Source organism: Salmo salar, chromosome ssa16 (genome assembly GCF_905237065.1).
Source record: "Salmo salar chromosome ssa16, Ssal_v3.1, whole genome shotgun sequence".
Lineage (NCBI taxonomy): Eukaryota > Metazoa > Chordata > Actinopteri > Salmoniformes > Salmonidae > Salmo > Salmo salar.
In genome coordinates, this window is record NC_059457.1 from 44,111,203 (window position 1) to 44,133,656 (window position 22,454).

A 22,454-nucleotide genomic window follows, 5' to 3' on the forward strand; every position below is an offset into this window, starting at 1 on the left:
AGTATAAACATTTTACTACTCCCTACTCAATAGACATTTCCGAGAAACATGGTTTAATTATTTGGTCTAATATTGACACTATAGTTCTTATGTGCTGAAGAAAACCATGTGGTGAAGCTCTGGGTTAAAGGTGAGGAGATGAAACCATGTGGGGGTGGTTTGAGACATCCAATAACCTACAGTCCAATATTGCATTTGCAATCATTTTCAACCATTACATTTTATCTACATAAAACATGTATAAGAAATGCAAAAGAAATGCCGAGGCATACGATTTGGTTGAATAAATGTTCTCTTGAAGAAAAAAGGAAAAAAAATTCCAAACATATTTTAAATTTACAGTAATAAAATAAACTCCCCAAATGAACTTAAACTGACATTTAAAAAAAAAAAAAAAGCAGGATTAACAATTCATTCCATTTTTTTTCCACTTGACCATAAACTAGCTGTCCCATTATTTTATTTCCCCCCCAAAAAACAAACACTGGAAAAGCTTTTTCCAACAGTAAAAAATAAATAATAAAGTGCCAAAAACATCAAAGTAAAAATATCCTTCCAAAAAGCCTCTTGGAAGTGCTGAGTTAACAGCTTGATGAGCTAGGGTCACCGTACCCCTAACACCATACCCCTATCCACAATCATCTTCTGGTCACGACACCCATCTTCAGTAAGAAAAAAACCTGACAACTGCAATGCATCAGACACAGAGCCCCAACTGGACTACCTCTGTGTAGTACAAGAACATTCGGTCTTTGGAACTCGTCCTGTTTCAAGAGAACAGCTCTTTTCGTCTTCTTCCCCATTCTAGGGTCTTAAACCAACCTGAAAGGGAAAAGGCAGGAAGACAGAGTTATGAGCACTTAACAGTACATAGCCTACCTGTAGAATCCTCAGGCTTGTATCGTAGGTACTAATATATATATCATAAAATATTTATTCAGTCTACAATCTTCAGTGACTGCAAAATGTAGGCCTTTACTTCTGTAAGGTCCAAATAGACCTACAGTTATAATCAATTGCTATAGATCGATATACTTTAGTGCTATCCCGCCTTCTCCAATTAAAATATTACAATTATCCTGTGATAAAGCAGTTGAGTTACAGTGAGTTGGAATTGAAACCACATGAAAGATCACTTTACCCTATTCCTCTGCCCGTTTCTCTTTATGAGCCCTCTTGCGACTTGCCGCTGTCTGCTGCATTGCCTAAGTACCAAAAAGTAACGTTCCATATATCATTATGAAATCAGTTTCCTTTAGTAGTAATTAAATCATGATCTGATAAAAGGAGATTTAAAGAGATTTTAAGGTGGACGTCATATCCCATATGAGACTCTGAAATGTTAATGGGGAGTATTGACATTGACAGTTGCCGCGTTCAAAACAACTAGAAAAATATGAGGTCAAATCACGACGTCAGTGATATTCAGGTCGGAGCTCTAGAAAGAGGCCCAAGTTCCCAAGTTGGAATTCCGAGTTGGAATACCGTTAAAATCGATTTTTCCCCCAGTCGGAGCTCGTTAATTTATTTTATTGTTCATAGTTCCTCTGAGGTCAGAGATTTCCAAGTTGTTTTGAACGCGGCAATAGAACCTATGAACATGGCAGCGTTTCCGTCAATAGGAACAAATGGTCTAGAAATGGAAGAGGCTCTTGCTAACCATGTAGCAGCCAGTGTGGTAGCCACACAGGTACCAGGAGAGCAGCATGCTGGATAAGTCTGTAACGGCCGAGTCTAGCCCATCGCCAGCATCCACCAGCCCTGCTCGGGGGGGCCATACACACGGTGGAGGTGGAGGAGGAGGCAGGAGTGACAGGAAGTCCTGGAGGAGAATATACCATTATTACACCAGCATTAAAAATACTCAAATACAAACTGTGAAGATCTCTTATTTATAAAACACACCCACAACATATCACAGACATTAAATAATATTACTCTTGCTAGATGTACAGGCTTGAGGTAGCCAGTCTCACACAGGTTGAAGATAGACATGTAGGTAAGAAACACACACACACAGCCTCACCAAAGACCCATTGGGTGGTGGCACTGGAGGAAAAAAAGGAAAGGGGTGATCATTTGGTTCCCGACTCCGGCCATTTGGTTCCTCTTTCTGACTACTTGGCTTCTTCTTATCCCCCTGCTCATTGCCAAGGTTATAGCCTTTTCCCTGAAACAACACAGAGAGAAACATACAAATATCACAATGTGTAGTTTGGGACATGCCATATTTTCTTTTATTTATTTTACCTTTATTTAACTAGGCAAGTCAGTTAAGAACAAATTCTTATTTTCAATGATGGCCTAGGAACACTGGGTTAACTGCCTTGTTCAGGGGCAGAACGACAGATATGTACCATGTCAGCTCAGGGATTTGAACTTGCAACCTTTCGGTTACTAGTCCGACACTAACCACTAGGCTACGCTGCCACCCCAAGTGGACAAGTCTGACATATTTCAATGCAAACGTCCTTATCTGTAAACATCAGACGTCAGTAAAGCATAACCATGTGTCAACAATGTATTCCAGACGTCCTGAAAGAGGGAATAGTACCCAGACTCACTGGAGGAAACTCAAGTGGCCGAGGTGAGGAAGGCTCCTCTCGTCCCTCTTGTTGAGGTGTCCTCCACTCTCTATCCTTCTTCCAGTCTGCGCTGTTGTTACTAGTGGACCTGAACCCTTCCACAGCCTAGGAGTGAGAAACTTGCCTTACTGGGCTGACCCACGCAGTGCTTCAATATGAAAGTTTTCAGGCAACCCGACCAAATGTACATAGAAATGTGTGTCATAGATATGTCATTCTCATTGAAAGCAATTCTAAGAAGCCGTAGATTTGTTCTATATCCACTATTTCTATGCTTCCCGTTGTTATGTATTATTTTTTTTGGCGTATATTACATTTGTTTTTGTACGCCAGCTTCAAACAGCTGAAAATACTTTATTTTTGGTTATGGAAAATATATTTCACGATGTTTTAGATGGTACAATGATTCACTACACTATACTTGCTTGTTTGTTTTGCCACAAACTGAAACTAGGCAAACTACTCGTCTTTTAGCAACCAGGAAATGGCGGAACGATTTCTGCATACTGCATCTTTAAAGTTTGAAACATCTTACCATCAAACTTTACTTGAACCGTCTGGCATAAAGGCCACATAAATGAGGGTTCAAGTGAAGTTTGACCCCTTGTTGCACCTTGGCAGTAGCTCTTCCACAGTGTCGTCCCAGGTCATCTGGCGATAGCAGGGTGCTCAGCTCCAGCTCCTCCTCGTTCCCGTAGCCTTCAAACTTCACCCGGCAGCGTTCGCCTCTCATCCACACCAGTACCGCTGGGTAGACCAGGCCATCCTCTGAGTACACAGCACGGCACCGGGAACCCAGCATCCACACCTGGTACACAATGCCATCCATACGGGGAAAATACATTTAATAGACCAGGTAGTAATGAAAGCAAGCTTGAAAAACAGAACCAAAAGAAATCAAGTTTTCAACAGTGCTATCATGAATCTTTTACCAAGAGTGTATTTATTAGTTGCATACTGTCGTAAAACAAAGTGTTCTTCTGATGACATTCATGCCCGTTTTGGTTTTAAGATATTCCTCCCTTCATCAATTCACAAGGGTGAATCTCATGACTTGGAAGGGGCCATCCGCTGACCACATCCCAAAAATCTGTCTTCCGTATAGCCTAACTGATTACTTTTGAGTTTGCCTTTGGGTCAACCGGTCCCTTATTTGGCACATCAGATTCTGAGAGTTTCGATTCCATCAGTTTCTGTGGATTGTCTGCAAGCTTCTCATCGCTCTCCTTTTCATCGCTCTGAAAGATAAAGATGAAAGGAGATTATTCAGGATTCAATGTTGGAAAATTGTTCTTCGGATTAAGACATTCATGTTATTTGTTTTTGGTTTGAGGACATCTCTCTCATCATCAATTCACAAGGGGTAAATTTCTTGACATGGAAGGGACCATATCCAACCAATCTTATTCTTTCAAATAGCCTAACAGTTTTGATTCAGACAGTTTCGGTGGGTTGTCTCCAAGCTTCTCATCCCTCTCTTTTTCATCATTACAGCTCTAAAGAATGAAACAAAGACAAAGGAAATAATTCAGGATTTGTTATTGGACCATTGTTCTTCTGATGAAAACATGGAGACATTCATGCTAGGCCTATTTGGTTTTTTTAAACTTTGGAATGTTTCCATTAATCAATTTAACTTTCTTTTTTACTCATCTAACTACATAATGGTAATAATTTATTATAATGGTAAATCTCCGTTGTTATACTAGGTAAATCAAGATGTAGCCTAGGCCTATTCACAATACAGGTGAATGCATACTCAATGAGTGTGTGCATGCATTGAGCTTTCAATCTTGTTTTGGCTGATTTTATGAGGCTACAGATGAAAAATAATCTGTTTACCTTCCATTTGGGACTTTTTTTATTGTACTGATCAACAACATTTGCATAGAAGAAGCAATCACTTATTTTATAAAAGTGTGCACTGTCTCTTTAAGACCCATGATGTCATACACACACAAAGTCTGAGGCTAGGGCAAAGATGATCTTGACTGGGAGAGACAAAGTGAATGAATAAAGTTTTTGGTGACAATCAGCAATATTTTGCATTGTGGTTTGCATATTATCCCAAATAAGGGACTAGGGTAGTGAATTGATGTTGGCTTCAGTTGTAAGCTAGCAAGGAAAGGTAGCCTACAAAGCTGGATGCTACCGGTATCTTCTTGCACTGTAGTGTTCTAGCCTGTAATGGACATTGTTTTGGGAACACTAATTAGTGGTTTCAAAATGTCTACATGCCATGCTTTATTATTCAAATGTGTTAACTTTTGTGCAGCTTAAGTGGTTCCTCGTGTCAGGCTAGAGCTAGCCATGAGTAAGTGGAGCAGGCACGGTGCTCTCGCGCTGTAAGGGAACAGACCTGATCCTCTCTCAATCAGTAGACCAGGTGACACACATTTGACAGAAGTACCGAAAGTAATACAAATTTGAGTACCAAACTGTTTATCATGTTCTAGTTTCGGTATACCGTGCAACACCATTGCCTATGGCTCACCCGTTTCTCCTTCCGGGGCTGGTCAGCAGCTTCAGGTAGCATGGCGCTCAGGTCCATCTCTTCCTCGTTTCCATAGTTGTCAAACTTCACCTTGCAGCGCTCTCCCTCCAACCAGACCAGGGTGGCAGGATAAACCCGCCCATCCTGTGACCACACAGCCTTGCAGTGGGACCCTACCTCCCACTGCTCAAAGAATCACAGATATAAAGCGCATTAAGAAAAAGATTCAAGCTTTATACACCACAAAAATGTCAGTCTTCCATCTATAGACTAACTGATTACCTTTAAGTTTGCCTTTGGGTCAAACGGTCCCTTACATGGCACACAAGATTCTGAGAATTTCTGTGGATTGTCTGCAAGCTTCTCATCACTCTCCTTTTCATCGCTCTGAAAGATAAAGATGAAAGGAGATTATTCAGGATTCAGTATGGGAAAATTGTTCTTCTGATTAAGACATTCATGTTAATTGTTTTTGGTTTGAGGACATCTCTCTCATCATCAGTTCATAAGGGGTCAATTTCATGACATGGAAGGGACCATCCTCTGACCACATGCCACAAATCTTATTCTTCCATATAGCCTAACATTTATGATTCAGTTTCTTTTTCATCATTACAGCTCTAAAGGATGAAACAAAGACAAAGGAAATGATTCAGGATTTCTTATTCAACTGATGAAAATATGGAGACATTCACACTAGGCCTATTGGTTTTCGGTTTTAACACATGCCCAACAATGGCCCCATCATCAATTCACAAGGGGTATATCTCGTGACTTAGAAGGGGCCATCTGACCACATAGCATTAAGAGAATCAGAGACCAAAGATCATGAGGTAAGCTTCAAGCCTACACACACCAAAAACATTTGTGTTCCATCTATTGACTACCTTTGAGTTTGCCCTTGGGTCAACGGTTTCCAGACTTGGCACACAAGATTCGGACAGTTCTGACTCAAACAGTTTCTGTAGATTGGGGAGAAGCTTCTCCCCACTCTCTTTTTCGATGTTTGAGCTCTGAAGGATGAATGAAACAAATGAGAGTCATTAGGTTGATATTCATGTATTGTTTTGGGTTTCAAGCCATTCCAACCACCATCGATTCACAAGGAGGGAAATCTCATGAGGTGTTTCCTTTCCCTTTGTCCCATCTCCTGAATAAAATGTTTTAGCTAACAAACTACACCAGAGCCATGTATTGAGATTTTTTTTTAAATACATGGATCTGCAGTCTGCACTACACTAACTCTATCTTAACCACAGACGGGGGAAGTAACTTATCCACCCACTAGTATACTTGTCAAACTTTAACCAAAATGTTTGAAGGGCTTCGTTATAAGCCTTTACCAGTGCCGAGTTATCAGTAACCACATACCCGTTATTCTACATCAAAACAGAAACCAAATTAATGTTAATTTAATAAGAAAGTACCTAGCTAGCAGTTGACGGTAGCACGGCTACCTGCCAACTTTATCTGTGGCTAACGTTAGCTAGCCTCATCATCATCTTGGTGAAGGGAGATAGCTTGCTAGCTAGCTATAAAACCCTTACCTCGACTCCTTCACTTCGCAATACAATACTTGCTGGACATTCAGCCATAACTGTGAAGTTCAATGAAACACACGTAGTGACTTATTGTAGGTTGTTTCAAATGTAGAAACAAAAGCATTGATTACATTAAATTCCCGCGAGTGTGTCAAAAGCTGCCGCGCACCATGTGTATGCTACAGTGCATTCTGGCAATTGTAGTTCTTAAATGGTTTTGTATTAATGGTTGCAATGGCACCCCCTGTGGAACCGCAACATACCGTTCACATTATTATGACAGTATAGTAAATTATTCTCCACCCGGAAAATAGGCTACCATATGGTAGAATCAGAATGATCAAGTTCTAAAACCTTTACGTAGCAGCAATATAGCCTATAACCCAAATGCTATAACATATTGCTTTTGGCTTTCTTGGCTATTAACTGGAGTAGGCCTACTCAAAGTCATGCGAGTGACCCATCGGGCCACTATACTAGATAGCCTATAGGCTACAGCCAAAATGAGACAACGCATGTTCCCTACCCTTCTCCATCCATATCCTCTAGCCGCCTCCACCCATTCCATTCAAAGCATTCCATTAGACCAAGGTATTTCATTCTGTACTAGTATGCGCCGGTCACAATTACCATCTTAAACCGGGGAAAGTGTCACGGCTAACTATATCGTGTCTGTGAGTTGTCCTACTGAATTTACTGGACAGCGGGGGTCCACCGAGGAGACAGGAGACATGCCAATAGCCTAGTCAACAGCACTTAGCCCTAATATACGAATTACCGTAGGTTCGAAAAATCGCAGTGAGCTCCCCATGACGTCTTTCCATGCATTCCAATAAGGTGAAGAATGTGAGACGTGTATTGCCTGCAGCAGGCCTACACTCTAAAAATAAAATGTTAATCGACTATCCTTTAGGGGTTCTTCAAATTGAAACGGTGGGAGAACCCCTATAAATTCTTCGAAAAACGATTTAAAATGATTATTCAAGGAACCCCCTTTATTGGATCCTCGAAGAACCTTTTGGGGTACATTTTTTAACTACCCTGCTGTCCTTTCAAATTCAAAAAACCAAACGTTTCAGTTAGGCAGTTAGGTTCCTGCAAGAACCCCCACCAATTAAGACGGTTCCTCGATGGTGTTCTTGGAATAATATTTTGGGGACAATGTTCAGTGCCTGGTATCGATTTGGGAATCTAGCGTTTCGCACTAAATTAATATAATCAAATAGACAATTTATTTATTTTTTATTTTACCTTTATTTAACTAGGCAAGTCAGTTAACAACAAATTCTTATTTTCAATGACGGCCTAGGAACAGTGGGTTAACTGCCTTGTTCAGGGGCAGAACGGTGACAATGATCAAACGCAACTTAATAACAGCAGTTCAGGTTTGATAGGCCTATATCGTAAATTGGAAAGCGATTGGAAGGCGATTGGAAAGGCTAATCTTGAACTGTGAATTGCGCAGTTTTAATTAAATCAAATTGTAGCCCACTAGTCCCAAAAGGCTACAGTAGGCTATCGATACTACCTCTAATCATTATAATAGATAGCCTAAAACAGATTATCTTCTCATGATCAACATGTCATGTATTGACCACTTTGTAACAGTTAATCATTCTCTTGATTCGTTTTTCGGCTGATTATGTTTTTGACGAATAGGCCTAGTGGTTATTGTTACGGCTACTTTATCATTAGTAGTATTTATGGGCCCGGGACTCGTAGGGCATCTGTGTGAAACACTAGTAACAGATGAAAGGGAAAAGTTGATATTTGCTCGAATCCCTATGCAGCCATTCCGACCGGTCTCTTTTTATTAGGGGGTAATTGCATCGTTTTTTTGTCTCAATTTATCGTGGTACACTCAAAAAAATGGGGGTTCAACAAGGGTTCTTCTAAGATCCTCAAAGTTCCTCGAAGAACCGTAGGGTTCTTGCACTAAGGAACAAGTCAATCTTCACACTTGATATAAACTCCAGCTCGAGGAAGCTGCTTTTCAATATCAGTCTTCGAGAGTGTAGCTATTCAGCTGACGACTAAGTGGCGCTCCACGCTAAGAAGAATAAAGTTTTATTATAGCCTCAATGTTTCTGATAGAAACATTGATAGATCACTGTTATTGCACTCTCATTGTGAGTTTTGAGTAGTACTTTTAAAATATGTATTCCTTGAAGTTGAACAATAACATGGGGTAGTCTTTATTTATTCAAAAGTGATACATTTATACAAATTAGTTAACTGTCTAATATCCATATTTATCCATATGGGTTTAATCTGCAGAATATCTGCATAATCTGCACTACTGTGGTTTTTAAAGTAAAACGTGAGAGCTTGGTTTGGGTCTCATGAAACAATTCAGCAAGGGGCATAAGGGGGAACAATAAGATTTGCAAAGTGTGACAACTTTCGTTCCACAAAATGAGTGCCTTTTATGTCCCTTTGATATTTTAGGTAGAAATTGTGCACAAATACTGAATTTCAAAAGCATATTGTATTAAATGATGTGCCCTTTTATATAGACCACATGGAATATTCAATAAATATGATTTTTAATATGAATAAAGACTTGCTAAAGTGCCCAAACTCAGCATTTTCATATGTCCCTCTGTGCATCCTCTGTGACTTCTAGGAAGATTTTAACCCCCTTAACCCCAACTTTTTCAATTTTCTTTGGCTTTGACAAAGCCATTTCTGAAGATTATAATTTATTTCATGTCATTAGTGATTCATTTTCTGGGGTTTGTGGTTTAACCTAGCGGGTTAAACCACAACCATGTTACCCATAGATAGACAGGCTAGAAATGTTTTAACAATAAATCAATAACAATTTAAGTTTCCATTCAATTGTCCCTCCTTGTTGCACACAACAAGATTCCATTCCCCCTGTGACAAGGAGATTTATGGCTGATTTACGATGAAGTTGTCAACTCTGTTAAATCAACCCGGTTACTTTATTTGTCACTTAATAGGCACTTACTGTAATTTGTTTACTTAACCTCTTGATATGGGAAAACGTGTCATTTATCAAGCTCAACATGTGCTCTTTATGACAGAATATAACATTTCTGTGAAAAAAAAAAAAAATTCTCACCAAGTTACATTACTCAAAAGGCACCTAATTAGTGGAACGACCCACGTGTTCCAACTTGCAGTTTCGGTGCGATGCAGCACAGAGCAGCACTTGCAGTTTCTGTGCGATGCAGCACTGAGTCCACTGAGGGGCGACTAATGGTTAACGTTCAGAATGTCAGAAACCACTATTATTTCTTAACATCATCATACTGTATAGAATAGGAACTAGAAATATATCATTACAGTCTATTCAAGATTATAGGATACATAGATTTTTACATTTTGGCATATGCTATAAACCAATGCACATATAGCAACAATATAATAATCCTTCATCATCGATAGGCATGTAGTCTACAGTAAACGTTCATGCAATGTGGATGGATGGAATAAATTATAACTGAGACGAATGGAGTAGCCCTAGTTTACCTTTATTCTGTCTGTGAGGTGAGATTTCGTAATAGATTGATTGGATAAGATCCACTAACAGCTTGTAAACACTGATCCTGTGACTGTGATAAAATTAGCCACGGTGGAACTAGGATAGCTTGGTACAGGTGATGAAAGTTCCAGATATTATGAGTTCACTACAGAAATCCGGGCACATTCTAGAAGAGATGACTTGTCTTTCAGAAAAAAATGGCAGTGGAGTAGATATCCCAAGAAAATTTCATTTACATTGGTTTAACTGGATGTGGACGCATCTTGATATAAGCATTATGCTGCGCGTGCAATAACATCTGCAAAATATGTGATCGCGACAAGTACCATTTTATTTGATGTATTGTGTAATCAAGATGCGTCCACACATTGTAGCATTTGATTTTTCACGAGGGAGGTCAGGTGCTATGGTAACAAACATGGACGTTGACAATGTACCCCTCTCTGCAAGCTCCTCTGTCTACAAAAATTGTATTTTTGCCATAAAAAAAAGTTTTGTATAAAAAAATGTAATGGAACAATGTATATAAAATCACACTTTCATAGAGATGCTCACAGTGACCTTGCATATAGGCCTACTATATTCTGATAGGCTCAAACAACCCCAGTATGAAGAAATACGCAGCAATAGAAAAACTAAGGAAATTCCATGGCACTCGTAAACAAACTGATACTAAGCGAGGGAGGTGGGGGATTCTCTGAAAGAGCCCACGTGGCTCCCGAATTACGTTGGCGTAAACAGCCAATTATTGAAAAGAGTGGGGATTCTAGTACACCAATGGACCAATCAGGGAAGTAGTGACTGAGTAACGCCACGCCTAGCATGAGCGTGGATATAACCCTTGAGTTTTGCACTGTTGTATCAGAAACAACTGAGCCACAGTCAGAGCTAATAGAAGGACTTTGCAATTCAACAGCGAGCGAGTTTACACTGAAACATTGCAAGGGAACCTATACCGTATTGGATTACTGATTTGCCGGACGCGCTGGAAACCTCGATTCGGGAATATACTCATTGGAGATTATCCTTGTGGATTATACAATTAACGAACTTCAATATGACTCTGGAAGAACTGGGATGCAATATCACTGAGAAAAAGTAAGTTTTTGCACATTTGTTGCGCAGAATATCCCACAGCTTGCTGTACGCATAGTGTGTGCATTGACAATCGGCTAGATGGTTTGGCAGTGGAACGTGAAATATAGCCTCAGCACTGAACAGTGCTCAGTTCAACAGTTTTAAGTAGCCTATTCGCAATTGTGGTGCATAACTAACAGAATGCATTTTTCTTGAAGGATGGAGACCGTGAGTCAAGCTCTAGAAGAGCTGCTGGTGGCAGCGCAGCAACAAGACTGCCTGACTTTGGGAGTCTACGAGTCTGCAAAACTGATGAATGTGTAAGTGTTATTATAAATTCTATCATATTATTGCCCATTTCGTAATATGGGTCAATGCAACATAGCTGCAACCATGATGCGCTATTTATTTATATTTGCTATATGGAAAATATAATTAATGTGCTATTCTCTTTCTTTCTGCAGTGATCCTGATAGTGTAGTCTTGTGTGTTCTGGCGACTGATGAGGAAGACGAGGATGACATCGCACTGCAGATTCACTTCACGCTCATCCAAGCCTTCTGCTGCGACAACGACATCAACATACTGAGAGTCTCGGGCATCAGGCGCCTCGCTCAGGTTCTTGGCGAGCCAAGCACCGCTGACAGCAACGGCAACGAGCCCAAAGATCTGCACTGCATCCTTGTCACTGTAAGTACAGCCTGCTGTCTTCTTATTTTGATTACATTGAACGCGCAATAGGCCTCGTGCATAATTATTCATCTTGTGCTCATTGTTAATATTGAATACATCAAAATAATCGAAATGTCCTAATGTCATCATGATTTTCTCATTCAAGACATACCTAACGATATCTCCCACGTTTTGTCTACAGAACACCCAGTGCCAATCTCTGAAATGCCAAGCGTTGCAGGACGTGGGCAACTACTGCGAGGAGAGCCGCTGCAAGAACCAGTGGGTGCCTTATCTGGCCCTGCAGGAGCGCTGAACTAACGACCCTCACTGAGAAGCGTGAAATAAACAAGTCGTGAAACTAAACAAGTCGTCATTCTTCAAGAATGAGAAAGGCATTCAAGGGGCATTATCGATAGGCCTGTGTCTGCCTACCCCTTGCCGCTACCCAGTGACGGAGCTGGGAATGCGCATGTTCCAAGGGACAATGCACATGCATCCATAACGCATCGGACCCCAGTTCTCTTCCTCTGCGGAAAGGAAAAGTATCCGCTGGAGTGGGGAGTAAAAACGAACGGTAGAGAAGACTCACTGCTGTTTGCCCAGCCATTTTGGAGCAACCGTGGGCGGCTGCATAGCGTGGGAACTGATTTGCAGTTTCGTTTATGCAGAGGAGGGACAAAGCAACAGAGAATACAGACTTGAAACTGGGTTTAACCCTATGCTTTCCGACGTGGAAGTCGGGGTATTTATGATGAAATGCAATGTGAATGACTTCAATGCTCTATGGTTGGATGTTATGAGCTTTGAAGAAGTGTCTTCAGAGCAACAATGCCTATGGATTGTTATTATGTGAAATATATTGATCAGGTATTCTGGCTACACTCATAGCCCGATGGCTGTCAGTTAAGAGGGTCAAAACTTTGCCACAATGTAACAATGTATTTGACATTGACACATCAAACTAATGTATTGTTATTATTTAAGTTGAACCGAGTAATATATGACAGTGAACTAACTGCATTGCTGAATTTAATGTTAAACCTATTTGAATAAATTATTGAACTGAAAGTTTGAATTCTCTGAGTGCTTTATCTTGTGGGAAAGGGGGGGGGGGGGTGCAATACTGTAATACTGTACAGTAGGCCCTAACCTAGGACTACTGCACAGTATTGTACATTCTGGACTTCACTACCTTCACTACCTGCTTGATTAGGCAACAAATTATTTTATATTCACCTGTGTCCTGTCTGAAATTCAGACCTGGAAAGAGCAACACTTCTTAAAACAGTTGAAATGCTGTACTTAGATGTTATACCATTTAATCTAGGCCATAAATACATAATATGTAACCTATATACTGTTTCTACAAGGATGGAGTTTGAATTGACACCCATCCTAATGTATATGAACTATGTTATAACTAATGTTATAACTAACTAATTATATTATCTAATGTCTTGCTATTGCTCACCAAAATGTTTGCTTCACAACACCATTATTACATGCAATCTTACACTTTCATGCACATTGTTGAGATTTACTGTTTATTTCAGGCCAGACAGTAGCTTTCTGATGCTGTGATGCGTCCACAGTAGCCTACAGTTTGATATCCAGAAAGCATTCATCACTCAAATGCCATGCACAGATGGCTGAAAGCATCTGATGTCTAAGTCCCTAATCGGCCTATATGTAAAGAATGGATCCCTTCACCTGAAACATAGTTGTGCAATTCATATAAAAAGTTAGGTCAAATTCCAGTTGGGGGTTTTTTGTTGTGTAAAAAGACAAATATGGACTAACCAAATGGGTTGAGACAAGGCAGTACTGTAGTTCCAACCGGATTTTCTCTCACAATAGGCCCTCAAGGAGGAACTAACTGATGAAAGCCAGGATTGTGGCATAGCTCATGGCATATCCTCCTTCCTTATATTGTTGGCTGAAGTTAGCCTCTTTCAAATCCACTTGTGCAAACCAACAGTGTGTATCTGCGTGTGGGTTTACAGGTAGTTGAGGGTGCAGCCACGTCTCCTGGCTTACTGGTAACTACGTCACATCCTGGATGTGACATCCTTAACGTGGTGACCAGTACTGTTGTGACACCCTGCCCCGGAGGGGACTGTGACTCCCTATAGGGCCAGTGACGTGGGACACTTGTTTGACTTGGCAGTTGTCCTGAACCATTCGTGTGCCTCAGAGTACAGCGAGAAATTATCAGACGGCAGTTCACTTAATGTCTTTGAAGGCACACTTCTCTGACAAACACAGGATCTGCCATAAAGTGGGCCTGGCTAGGACACCGGTAACAGACAGTTTGTTGATGTAGATAAGGCTTAGTGTTTGGGCCATTACAGGTTGGGACATCAGAGACACAAGGATGCCACTGGGTTAAGCACTCACTGGTTTGACTTGTATTGAGCTGTAGCCTAGTAATAATGTTGTAGTAGACAATTAGCACCAAATATTCTCGCCAAACAATTGGACAGAGAGCTGCAATATAGACTAAGAAAAGCTGCAGTATGCAGAGGTGATTCAGGGTCATAAGCAAATGCCTCTGGGGAGGTGGAGGGAGGGGAACAAGCTAAACTGTACATCTGCAGTCCATAACTACATAGTGAAGGCTATACTATGTGCCCTTTCAATATACAAATGCCTATATCCAAACAGTGAGCATAACCTAATGTATAACCACTGTAACTACACTTGCAAGTTTATATCAATAGGAGTGAGGCAGGGATGTCCTCTCCAGAGGAAAATAGAAGGGGCAGGCAGGGAGAGAAAGTGAACCGTGAAAGTAGCCCTAGTAGTAGGTGTGCTGGATCATTGGTCACACACACTATAATTAGGTCACTATGGTAACCACAGGTCAGTGTCCAAGACTAAATAGGCTGTAAGCTGGTATGATAAGGCTTTAGAATAGACAGTGTCATTCATCCCTGCAGCACGTTGCACATGTCGGGAGGCGTTACATGTAAGCAATGATACCATGACAAGGAGCCCTGGTTAGCACTGGGCTGGCTTTTGCCATAAACATTTATTCTCTATCAGCAGAGCATGTGATTTAGAGTTTAAAATGGAATCCAGTGTGTGGCTCCAAGGTATGCATCCTACTTGTGTACTGGCTCGTGGCTGTCCTGCAAGACAGACATCCAAACAAGTGACCCTACATTTGAAATTGAATCACCCTTCTAGCTATTAAGATGTATTGGAATAAGAGAGGCAAGCACATGAGGCACTGTTTAGCTGATATGCCTACTTCTGTAGACAGGTAAGACAGGGATTTTACACTACAAAGCAACCAAATTAGCTCTGATCTATCCTAAAATAGAGTTTCTTGCATTCCTTAAATAGAAGGCATATTTTTAGTTGCAGAGACACAGGACGATTATAGAAGTGTTCATTCTCAGCATCATGCCCAGATCTGAGCCTATTTCTGCTCCACTTTAATGGAGCGGGGTGGCCACATACAAGATGGCTATGTACACGTACAACGTGAATCCGTAAAACGTGCGTCACATTGCCATAGAAACTGCAAAGGGTAGCCAGAAAATCATTGCTGGCTCTCTATCGGTGTTTCAAGACGTTTTCTTTTTAAAATAATAATCACAACCTGAACCAATCGCATTTGGCTACTGACGTGTATTCCACTACGTACGGGTATCCTCCGGATTCGTCATTGTCCATGTAAGGGTGGATTTGAGACACTGGATGCTGCATAACAGTCACACAGAGATGATGAGTCATAGCACAATTGAGAATTCCTGACTCTGCTGCTTATGCGTGCATGATGCTGAGAAATGTGTGTGGGCTTTCAAAATAAATGTGTGTGGGCTTTAGAAAAAACGAACTAATCAATAAATCACGACATATCCCTGAAGGAAAACGTTATTACAATACTGAATATTATTAGAAGTCACTCAGGACATGGAAAATTGCCATTATTTGCTCTAATTGAAAATATTTGTTATTGTTGTTTTAATTACACATCATCACCACATCATCACTTTGAGAGAACGATATTCACCCACGGTTTCCTCCTAGGGTTGTCACGTCTTGCACCTCTTGCCTGGGATTGTCATGTCTAGATGGGATACCGCTTTTGTCAAATTTAGTCAAAAGTGTATTTATTTTAGCATTTTAGCTAGCCCTGACTTTTTTCCTAACCTTAACCTAATTCTCATAACTTGCTACGTTCATTATCATAGCCTGCTGCGTAAAATTTCCTAAACCTGCTACGAAAAGTCAATATTGACTAAAGCTATATCCCTTCTAGACAACACCACCTGGAAGCAGCACCGCTGGAATGTAAAGAATGCGGGTGGAGTGGCGCGAAAAGTGCGCGCGGGTTTCTTTTTCAAACGTGTATTTGCATGGCCCAATATGGCGCTCTTTTCCAGCGCGAAGCATTGTAGGCAGGCAAAAATACACACACACACATTTACGTATGAACACACATTGGAGCTAAATAAAAGGGAATTTAAGATAAGAGCTTGATTTATAAAATGCAATAGAACAATTCAGTGAAGCAGCAGACTATATGATTGGGGATAGTCATGTGTGTGCAAATGCCAAATCATGAAGGATTCCAATTAGGCCTACAAAAGCCATAATCTAATAGAGTAAACTGCAGAAATAATACTGCCTAATAAAATAATAGAAATCAAAGTTTATTTGTCGCGTTCACAGATTTGCAGATATTATCGCAAGTGTAGCCAAATGCTTGTGTTTCTAGCTCCTACAGAGCAGTTACACCTAACAATACAAACAATGCACACATAATCCAGATTTAAAACAAATAACAATAAGAAAATAAGGAATATCAGAATGAGCAATGTCAGAGACCAGAATATAAATATATATATACATATAATGGTGTGTAAAGACAGTATGGACAGTATATGAATATAACATGGGTGTACAGCAGAAGATATTGTTAATGTCGCGACAGTTCGTTTCTGGTAATAGAACAAAATAGTCATCACATAGTAACTTCTGATTTAGCTGTACTTTAATTAATGCAAACACGTGTGTGGTATATGTGTGGTTCGTATATATACGGTCTCGCTGTTTTACCTCGCAGGGCAAAACAGAGAAGAGGGCGTCACATTCTATTGTTCTCTCTTTTATACTGAGAGATATTTCCTGCTCAATGCTGGCCTGTCCGAGGGAGGAGGAGCGTGGTTTAAACTTGCTCCTCCTGTCGTCGGCGTGTAGGCTGATCCCAGCGTCGTGACGCACTTCCTGTTGCCGGTTGTAGTTCTTGTCTTCAACAGATGATTTACTCGTAGTTTATGTACTTAGCATAGCTTCCCCAGTATATTATATAAGTTATGCATACAAATAGCCAGTTCAACCCTAACAATATATAGGATGAGCTGTGATTAGAATACAGTATATACATATAAAGTGGGTTAAACAGTACGTAAACATTATTAAAGGGACCAGTGTTCAATGAGTCTATGTACATAGGGCAGCAGTCTCTAAGGTGCAGGGTAGACTACCAGGTGGTAGCCGGCTAGAACAGTGGCTAAGGTTCAGGGCAGGGTACTGGTGTCAAAAGTAGTTCTTCAGGAGGGGTGAAGTCAGGCGCAGGAGACTTAGGTACGTGAAACACGTTTAATGAAGAATGCAAGTCCAAATAACCGAACCGACAAGGCAGGGTAAAAATAATTCCAAACAAGACAAACACAGTCTAGGAACGTAGCGGGACGCAGCCCAGCAACCCTAATGCCAAAACGCGTAACGTATTCTTAAGGACAAGAAAAAATAATCCCCCAACCTACAACAACAGACACGAAACAATCCCACACAACCCCCACACACATAACAGACAGACTAAATACCCCACTAATTACTAAACACAAAACAGGTGCTACCCTAACCAGACATTACCAAACGAAAACAGAAAAGGAAATTGGTGGCAGCTAGTAGGCCGGCGACGACGACCGACGCCCGCACAGGGAGAGGCGCCAGCTGTGGACGTTGTGACAACTGGGCGTAGGCCAGCTAGTGGTGACTGTTTAACAGTCTGATGGCATGGAGATAGAAGCTGTTTCTCAGTCCACGGTCAGCTCCTTCGATTTGTTGACGTTGAGGGGCGGTTATTTTCCTGGCAGCACTCCACAAGGGCTCTCACCTCCTCCCTGTAGGCTGTCTCATCGTTGTTGGTAATCAGGCCTACCACTGTTGTGTCTTTAACAAACTTGATGATTGAGTTGGAGACATGCGTGGCCCGCAGTCATGAGTGAACAGGGAGTACAGGAGGGGGCTGTAAGGGTGCGTGCTGGTGGCAGGGAAGTCAGGCGCAGGAGATCGAACGTGGTATAAAACGGAGCAGTTTAATAAGTGCTCAAAACCTCCGAAAACCAAAATATACAAAATAATACACGTGGGTACAAAACCCGTCGCACACCAGAACATATCTTGCACAAAACTTACAAACAAACAATCACCGACAAGGACAATGAGGGGGAACAGAGGGTTAAATACACAACATGTAATGAATGGGATTGGAACCAGGTGTGATACAAGACAAAACCAAAGGAAAATGAAAAGAGGATCAGCGATGGCTAGAAGGTCGGCGACTTCGACCGCCGAGTGCCACCCAAACAAGGAGAGGGACCAACTTCGGCGGAAGTCGTGACATGTGCTGAGCACGCACCCCTATGGGGCCCCGTGTTGAAGATCAGCGTGGCAGAAGTGCTGTTGCCTACCTTTACCACTTGGGGTCGGCCCATCAGGAAGTCGAGGACTCAGCTGCACAGGGAGGGATTCAGACCCAGGGCCCTGAGCTTAGGATGAGTTTGGAGGGCAGTATGGTGTTGAAGGCTGAGCTGTGGCCAATGAATAGCACTCTCAAGTAGGTGTTCCTTTTGTCCAGGTTTGATAGGGCACTGTGCAGTGCAATGGCGATTGTGTCATCTGTGGATCTGTTGGGGCGGTATGCGAATTGCATTGGGTCTAGGGTAGGGCTGGGCGGTATAGCATATTTTATTACCTGTATTGATGCACGGACCAGTTTGGGTTTTTACTTTATCTTCTGTAACAGTATTTGAATGTTTAGTTTGTTAAATGTGATATGCCCTGTGTGACATGCATTTTTATAGTTTACACTGCTACTTGAGTCATCCCTCTCAGCTCTCTCTCTCTCTCTCTCATGCCGCTTTCCACACAGACCTAGCCCCACCCCCTGTCACTCACACATTTGTTGTTGCTTGACCAGAAGACACTTGCGTTCAGTCTGCATGTTCAATGATGACAACGATGTTGTTACCACTTTACTTCTTAATATATACACTGAACAAAAATATAAACACAACATGTAAAGTGTTGGTCACATGTTTCATAAGCTGAAAAAAAAACGTATTTCTCACAAATTTTGTGCACACATTTTTTTTGTTGATCCCTGTTAATGAACATTAATGATTTGCCAAGATAATCCATCCACTTGACAGGTGTGGAATATCAAGAAGCTGATTAAACAGCATGATCATTACACAGGCGCACCTTGTGCTGTGGACAATAAAAGGTCACTTTATGTACAGTTTTGTCACACAACACAATGCCACAGATGTCTTTGTGGGAGTGTGCAATTGGCAAGCTGGGGGGGGGGGCTAATGAATATATTTCAATTGACTGATTTCCTTATATGAATAGTAACTCAGTAAAATCTTTGTAATTGTTTCATGTTGGGGTTATATTGTTGTTCAGTATGAATCCACAAGCGTTCTATATACACACTATTAGTTTGTGTTTCTTACATCTGCAAACAGCTAGTTTGTCTTTTCTTAGCAAGTTTTAGCTAAATCGTGTAATCCGCTAATGCTAATCAGTAGTTAGCAGGATAGATACCTAGCTATTAAATGTATTGAGTTAGAGCAAACATAGCTAGCAAATACAACCTGATACCAGTGCCGGTGTAGGCCTAATTGGCATGTTGATTGTGCAACAGTATCTTCTAAATCAAAGAGGAATAGGCAAAGCATGAATATGTTGGCCACATGAAGAAACATTTAATGTAGTCAAAGATTATAGGGTCCCCCATGAAACACTGACCATCACTTTGTTTCCTACTCTTTCACAGTAACTCCTTCTTGGCATTTTCATTCATTGTCATGTCAAACAAAACTGTATTCAAAGTGCCCACTATTATTTATATTCTAACAATAGAATTAGAATAAACATTCTATTTCAATGATTCCAACAGTTCACCCAAGTGTTTTGATTTAAATCAAAGTCAAATCGCAATTGCAACATTTGTTTAAAAATAAGGCCTAGTTTTTTTGCCCATATTGTGCAGTCCTACCTGGCAGTGTGGGAAGGATCTCAAATTAGTGCAGGAAATGAAGAAGTTGATGGAAATGCATGAAATAGTTTTGGGTTGATGTTTAATTGAACAGTAGAAAACTATCAGAATGTGTCACGTCCTGACCAGTATAAGGGTTATTTGTTATTGTAGTTTGGTCAGGACGTGGCAGAGGGTATTTTGTTTATGTGGTTCCGGGTGGTGATTTATTTAGTAGGGTGTTGGTTTAGTTAGTTCCGGGTTTTTGGGGTTATGTTCTATGTTTGTATTTCTATGTGGTCTCTAGTCTTTTGTATTTCTATGTCTAGTTGATTGGAGTTGGACTCTCAATTGGAGGCAGGTGTTTTCTAGTAGCCTCTGATTGAGAGTCCTATATATGGGTATGTGTTTGGTTAAGTGTTTGTGGGAGATTGTTTCTTGTTTTGCTGTGTGTGCGCGCCTTACAAGACTGTCTAGTTCGTTTGTGGTTTTGTTTACGTGTTTATTTAGTTTTTTCCTTCTTTGTCCGTAATAAAGAAGATGAGTATACACTTCCCTACTGCATTTTGGTCCTCTATTCCTGACGACAACCGTTACAGAATCTCCCACCACAAAAGGACCAAGCAGCGGAGAAGGGAGCGATGGGAATATGATATGGACTGTCGGGAAAAGGAGACATGGGCAGAGTTGAGGAAAGGCATTTCCAGGGCTGTGGAGGATTTAAGGGAACCCGAGAGGCAGCCCCAAGATTTGTTTTGGGGGGGGGGCACACGGGTAGTTTGGCTGGGCGAGGAGTGAGCCCCAGGCCAAATCCCCGTACCTTTTTTGGGCAACCAGTGACTGGACAGGTCCTGTGCTTCGGGGTAATGGGTACTGTGGCGAGGCCAAGTATTTTTAGGCCAGTATGCGCAGTACCAGCGCCCCGCATTTGCCAGGGGGAAGTGGGCATCCAGCCAGTAAGAGCGATGCCAGTTCTGCGCTCGAGACCGCCAGTACGCCTCTACGGTCCAGTGCGTCAGCCCAGTCCGACTCGTCCTGTTCCCGCTCCCCGCACTAGCCCTGAGGTGCGTGTTCCCAGGCTGATACCTCCAGTACCAGCACCGCGCATCAGGCTTCCAGTGCGTCAACCCAGTCCGTCTCGGCCTGTTCCCGCTCCCCGCACTAGCCCTGAGGTGCGTGTTCCCAGGCTGATACCTCCAGTACCAGCACCACGCATCAGGCTTCCAGTGCGTCAGCCCAGTCCGACTCGTCCTGTTCCCGCTCCCCGCACTAGCCCTGAGGTGCGTGTTCCCAGGCTGATACCTCCAGTACCAGCACCGCGCATCAGGCTTCCAGTGCGTCAACCCAGTCCGTCTCGGCCTGTTCCCGCTCCCCGCACTAGCCCTGAGGTGCGTGTTCCCAGGCTGATACCTCCAGTACCAGCACCACGCATCAGGCTTCCAGTGCGTCAACCCAGTCCGTCTCGGCCTGTTCCCGCTCCCCGCACTAGCCCTGAGGTGTGTGTTCCCAGGCTGATACCTCCAGTACCAGCACCACGCATCAGGCTTCCAGTGCGTCAGCCCAGCCTCGAGAGTTCGGCAACAGTGTGCAGTCCAGAGTATCCGGCAACAGTGTGCAGTCCAGAGTATCCGGCAACAGTGTGCAGTCCAGAGTATCCGGCAACAGTGTGCAGTCCAGAGTATCCGGCAACAGTGTGCAGTCCAGAGTATCCGGCAACAGTGTGCAGTCCAGAGTATCCGGCAACAGTGTCTAGTCCGGAACCGAGGGAGTCTGCCTGCGACCCGGAACCGAGGGAGTCTGCCTGCGACCCGGAACTAAATATGTTTAACTGTGTATCGAATGAGTCTGCCTACAGTGTGGAACGGAAGAGGTCTGCCTACGATCCGGAACGATGGGAGTCTGCCTACGGCCCGGAACTGAGCAAGTCTGTCTGCAGTCTGGAGGGCAGTAGGCCTGAGCCGGAACCACCTCCAGTTTAGGTGGGTTGGGGAGGGGGGGGGGGGTTTGTTTATTTGAGGTGCATCCGGGGTCTGCACCTTTGGGGGGGGGGTACTGTCACGTCCTGACCAGTATAAGGGTTATTTGTTATTGTAGTTTGGTCAGGACGTGGCAGAGGGTATTTTGTTTGTGGTTCGGGGTGGTGATTTATTTAGTAGGGTGTTGGTTTAGTTAGTTCCGGGTTTTTGGGGTTATGTTCTGTTTGTATTTCTATGTGGTCTCTAGTCTTTTGTATTTCTATGTCTAGTTGATTGGGGTTGGACTCTCAATTGGAGGCAGGTGTTTTCTAGTT

General features: G+C 42.2%; 2 protein-coding genes across 3 annotated transcripts; one reads left to right on the forward strand and one right to left on the reverse strand.

The window, feature by feature from the left end:
* Positions 1-32: 32 nt before the first annotated feature.
* LOC106573928 (survival motor neuron protein) lies at positions 33-6,834 on the reverse strand. Of its 2 annotated transcripts, XM_014149390.2 has the most exons (11): positions 6,627-6,834; positions 5,967-6,092; positions 5,362-5,466; positions 5,080-5,262; positions 3,704-3,823; positions 3,199-3,393; positions 2,565-2,690; positions 2,027-2,170; positions 1,661-1,822; positions 1,142-1,205; positions 33-822 (listed from the first exon to the last, which is right to left on the reverse strand). In XM_014149390.2, exons 1-10 carry the CDS (start codon positions 6,672-6,674, stop codon positions 1,143-1,145), a joined length of 1,272 nt encoding a protein of 423 aa, XP_014004865.1. In that variant the 5' UTR covers positions 6,675-6,834; the 3' UTR covers positions 33-822; position 1,142. The 2 variants fall into 2 exon arrangements, with proteins under 2 accessions (XP_014004865.1, XP_014004867.1); XM_014149392.2 differs by lacking the exon at positions 2,565-2,690.
* Positions 6,835-10,972: 4,138 nt separating this feature from the next.
* On the forward strand, positions 10,973-12,951 carry LOC106573930 (growth arrest and DNA damage-inducible protein GADD45 beta). The gene is made up of 4 exons (XM_014149394.2): positions 10,973-11,229; positions 11,427-11,528; positions 11,673-11,898; positions 12,083-12,951. Exons 1-4 carry the CDS (start codon positions 11,189-11,191, stop codon positions 12,194-12,196), a joined length of 483 nt encoding a protein of 160 aa, XP_014004869.1. The 5' UTR covers positions 10,973-11,188; the 3' UTR covers positions 12,197-12,951.
* The last annotated feature ends 9,503 nt before the right edge of the window (positions 12,952-22,454 follow it).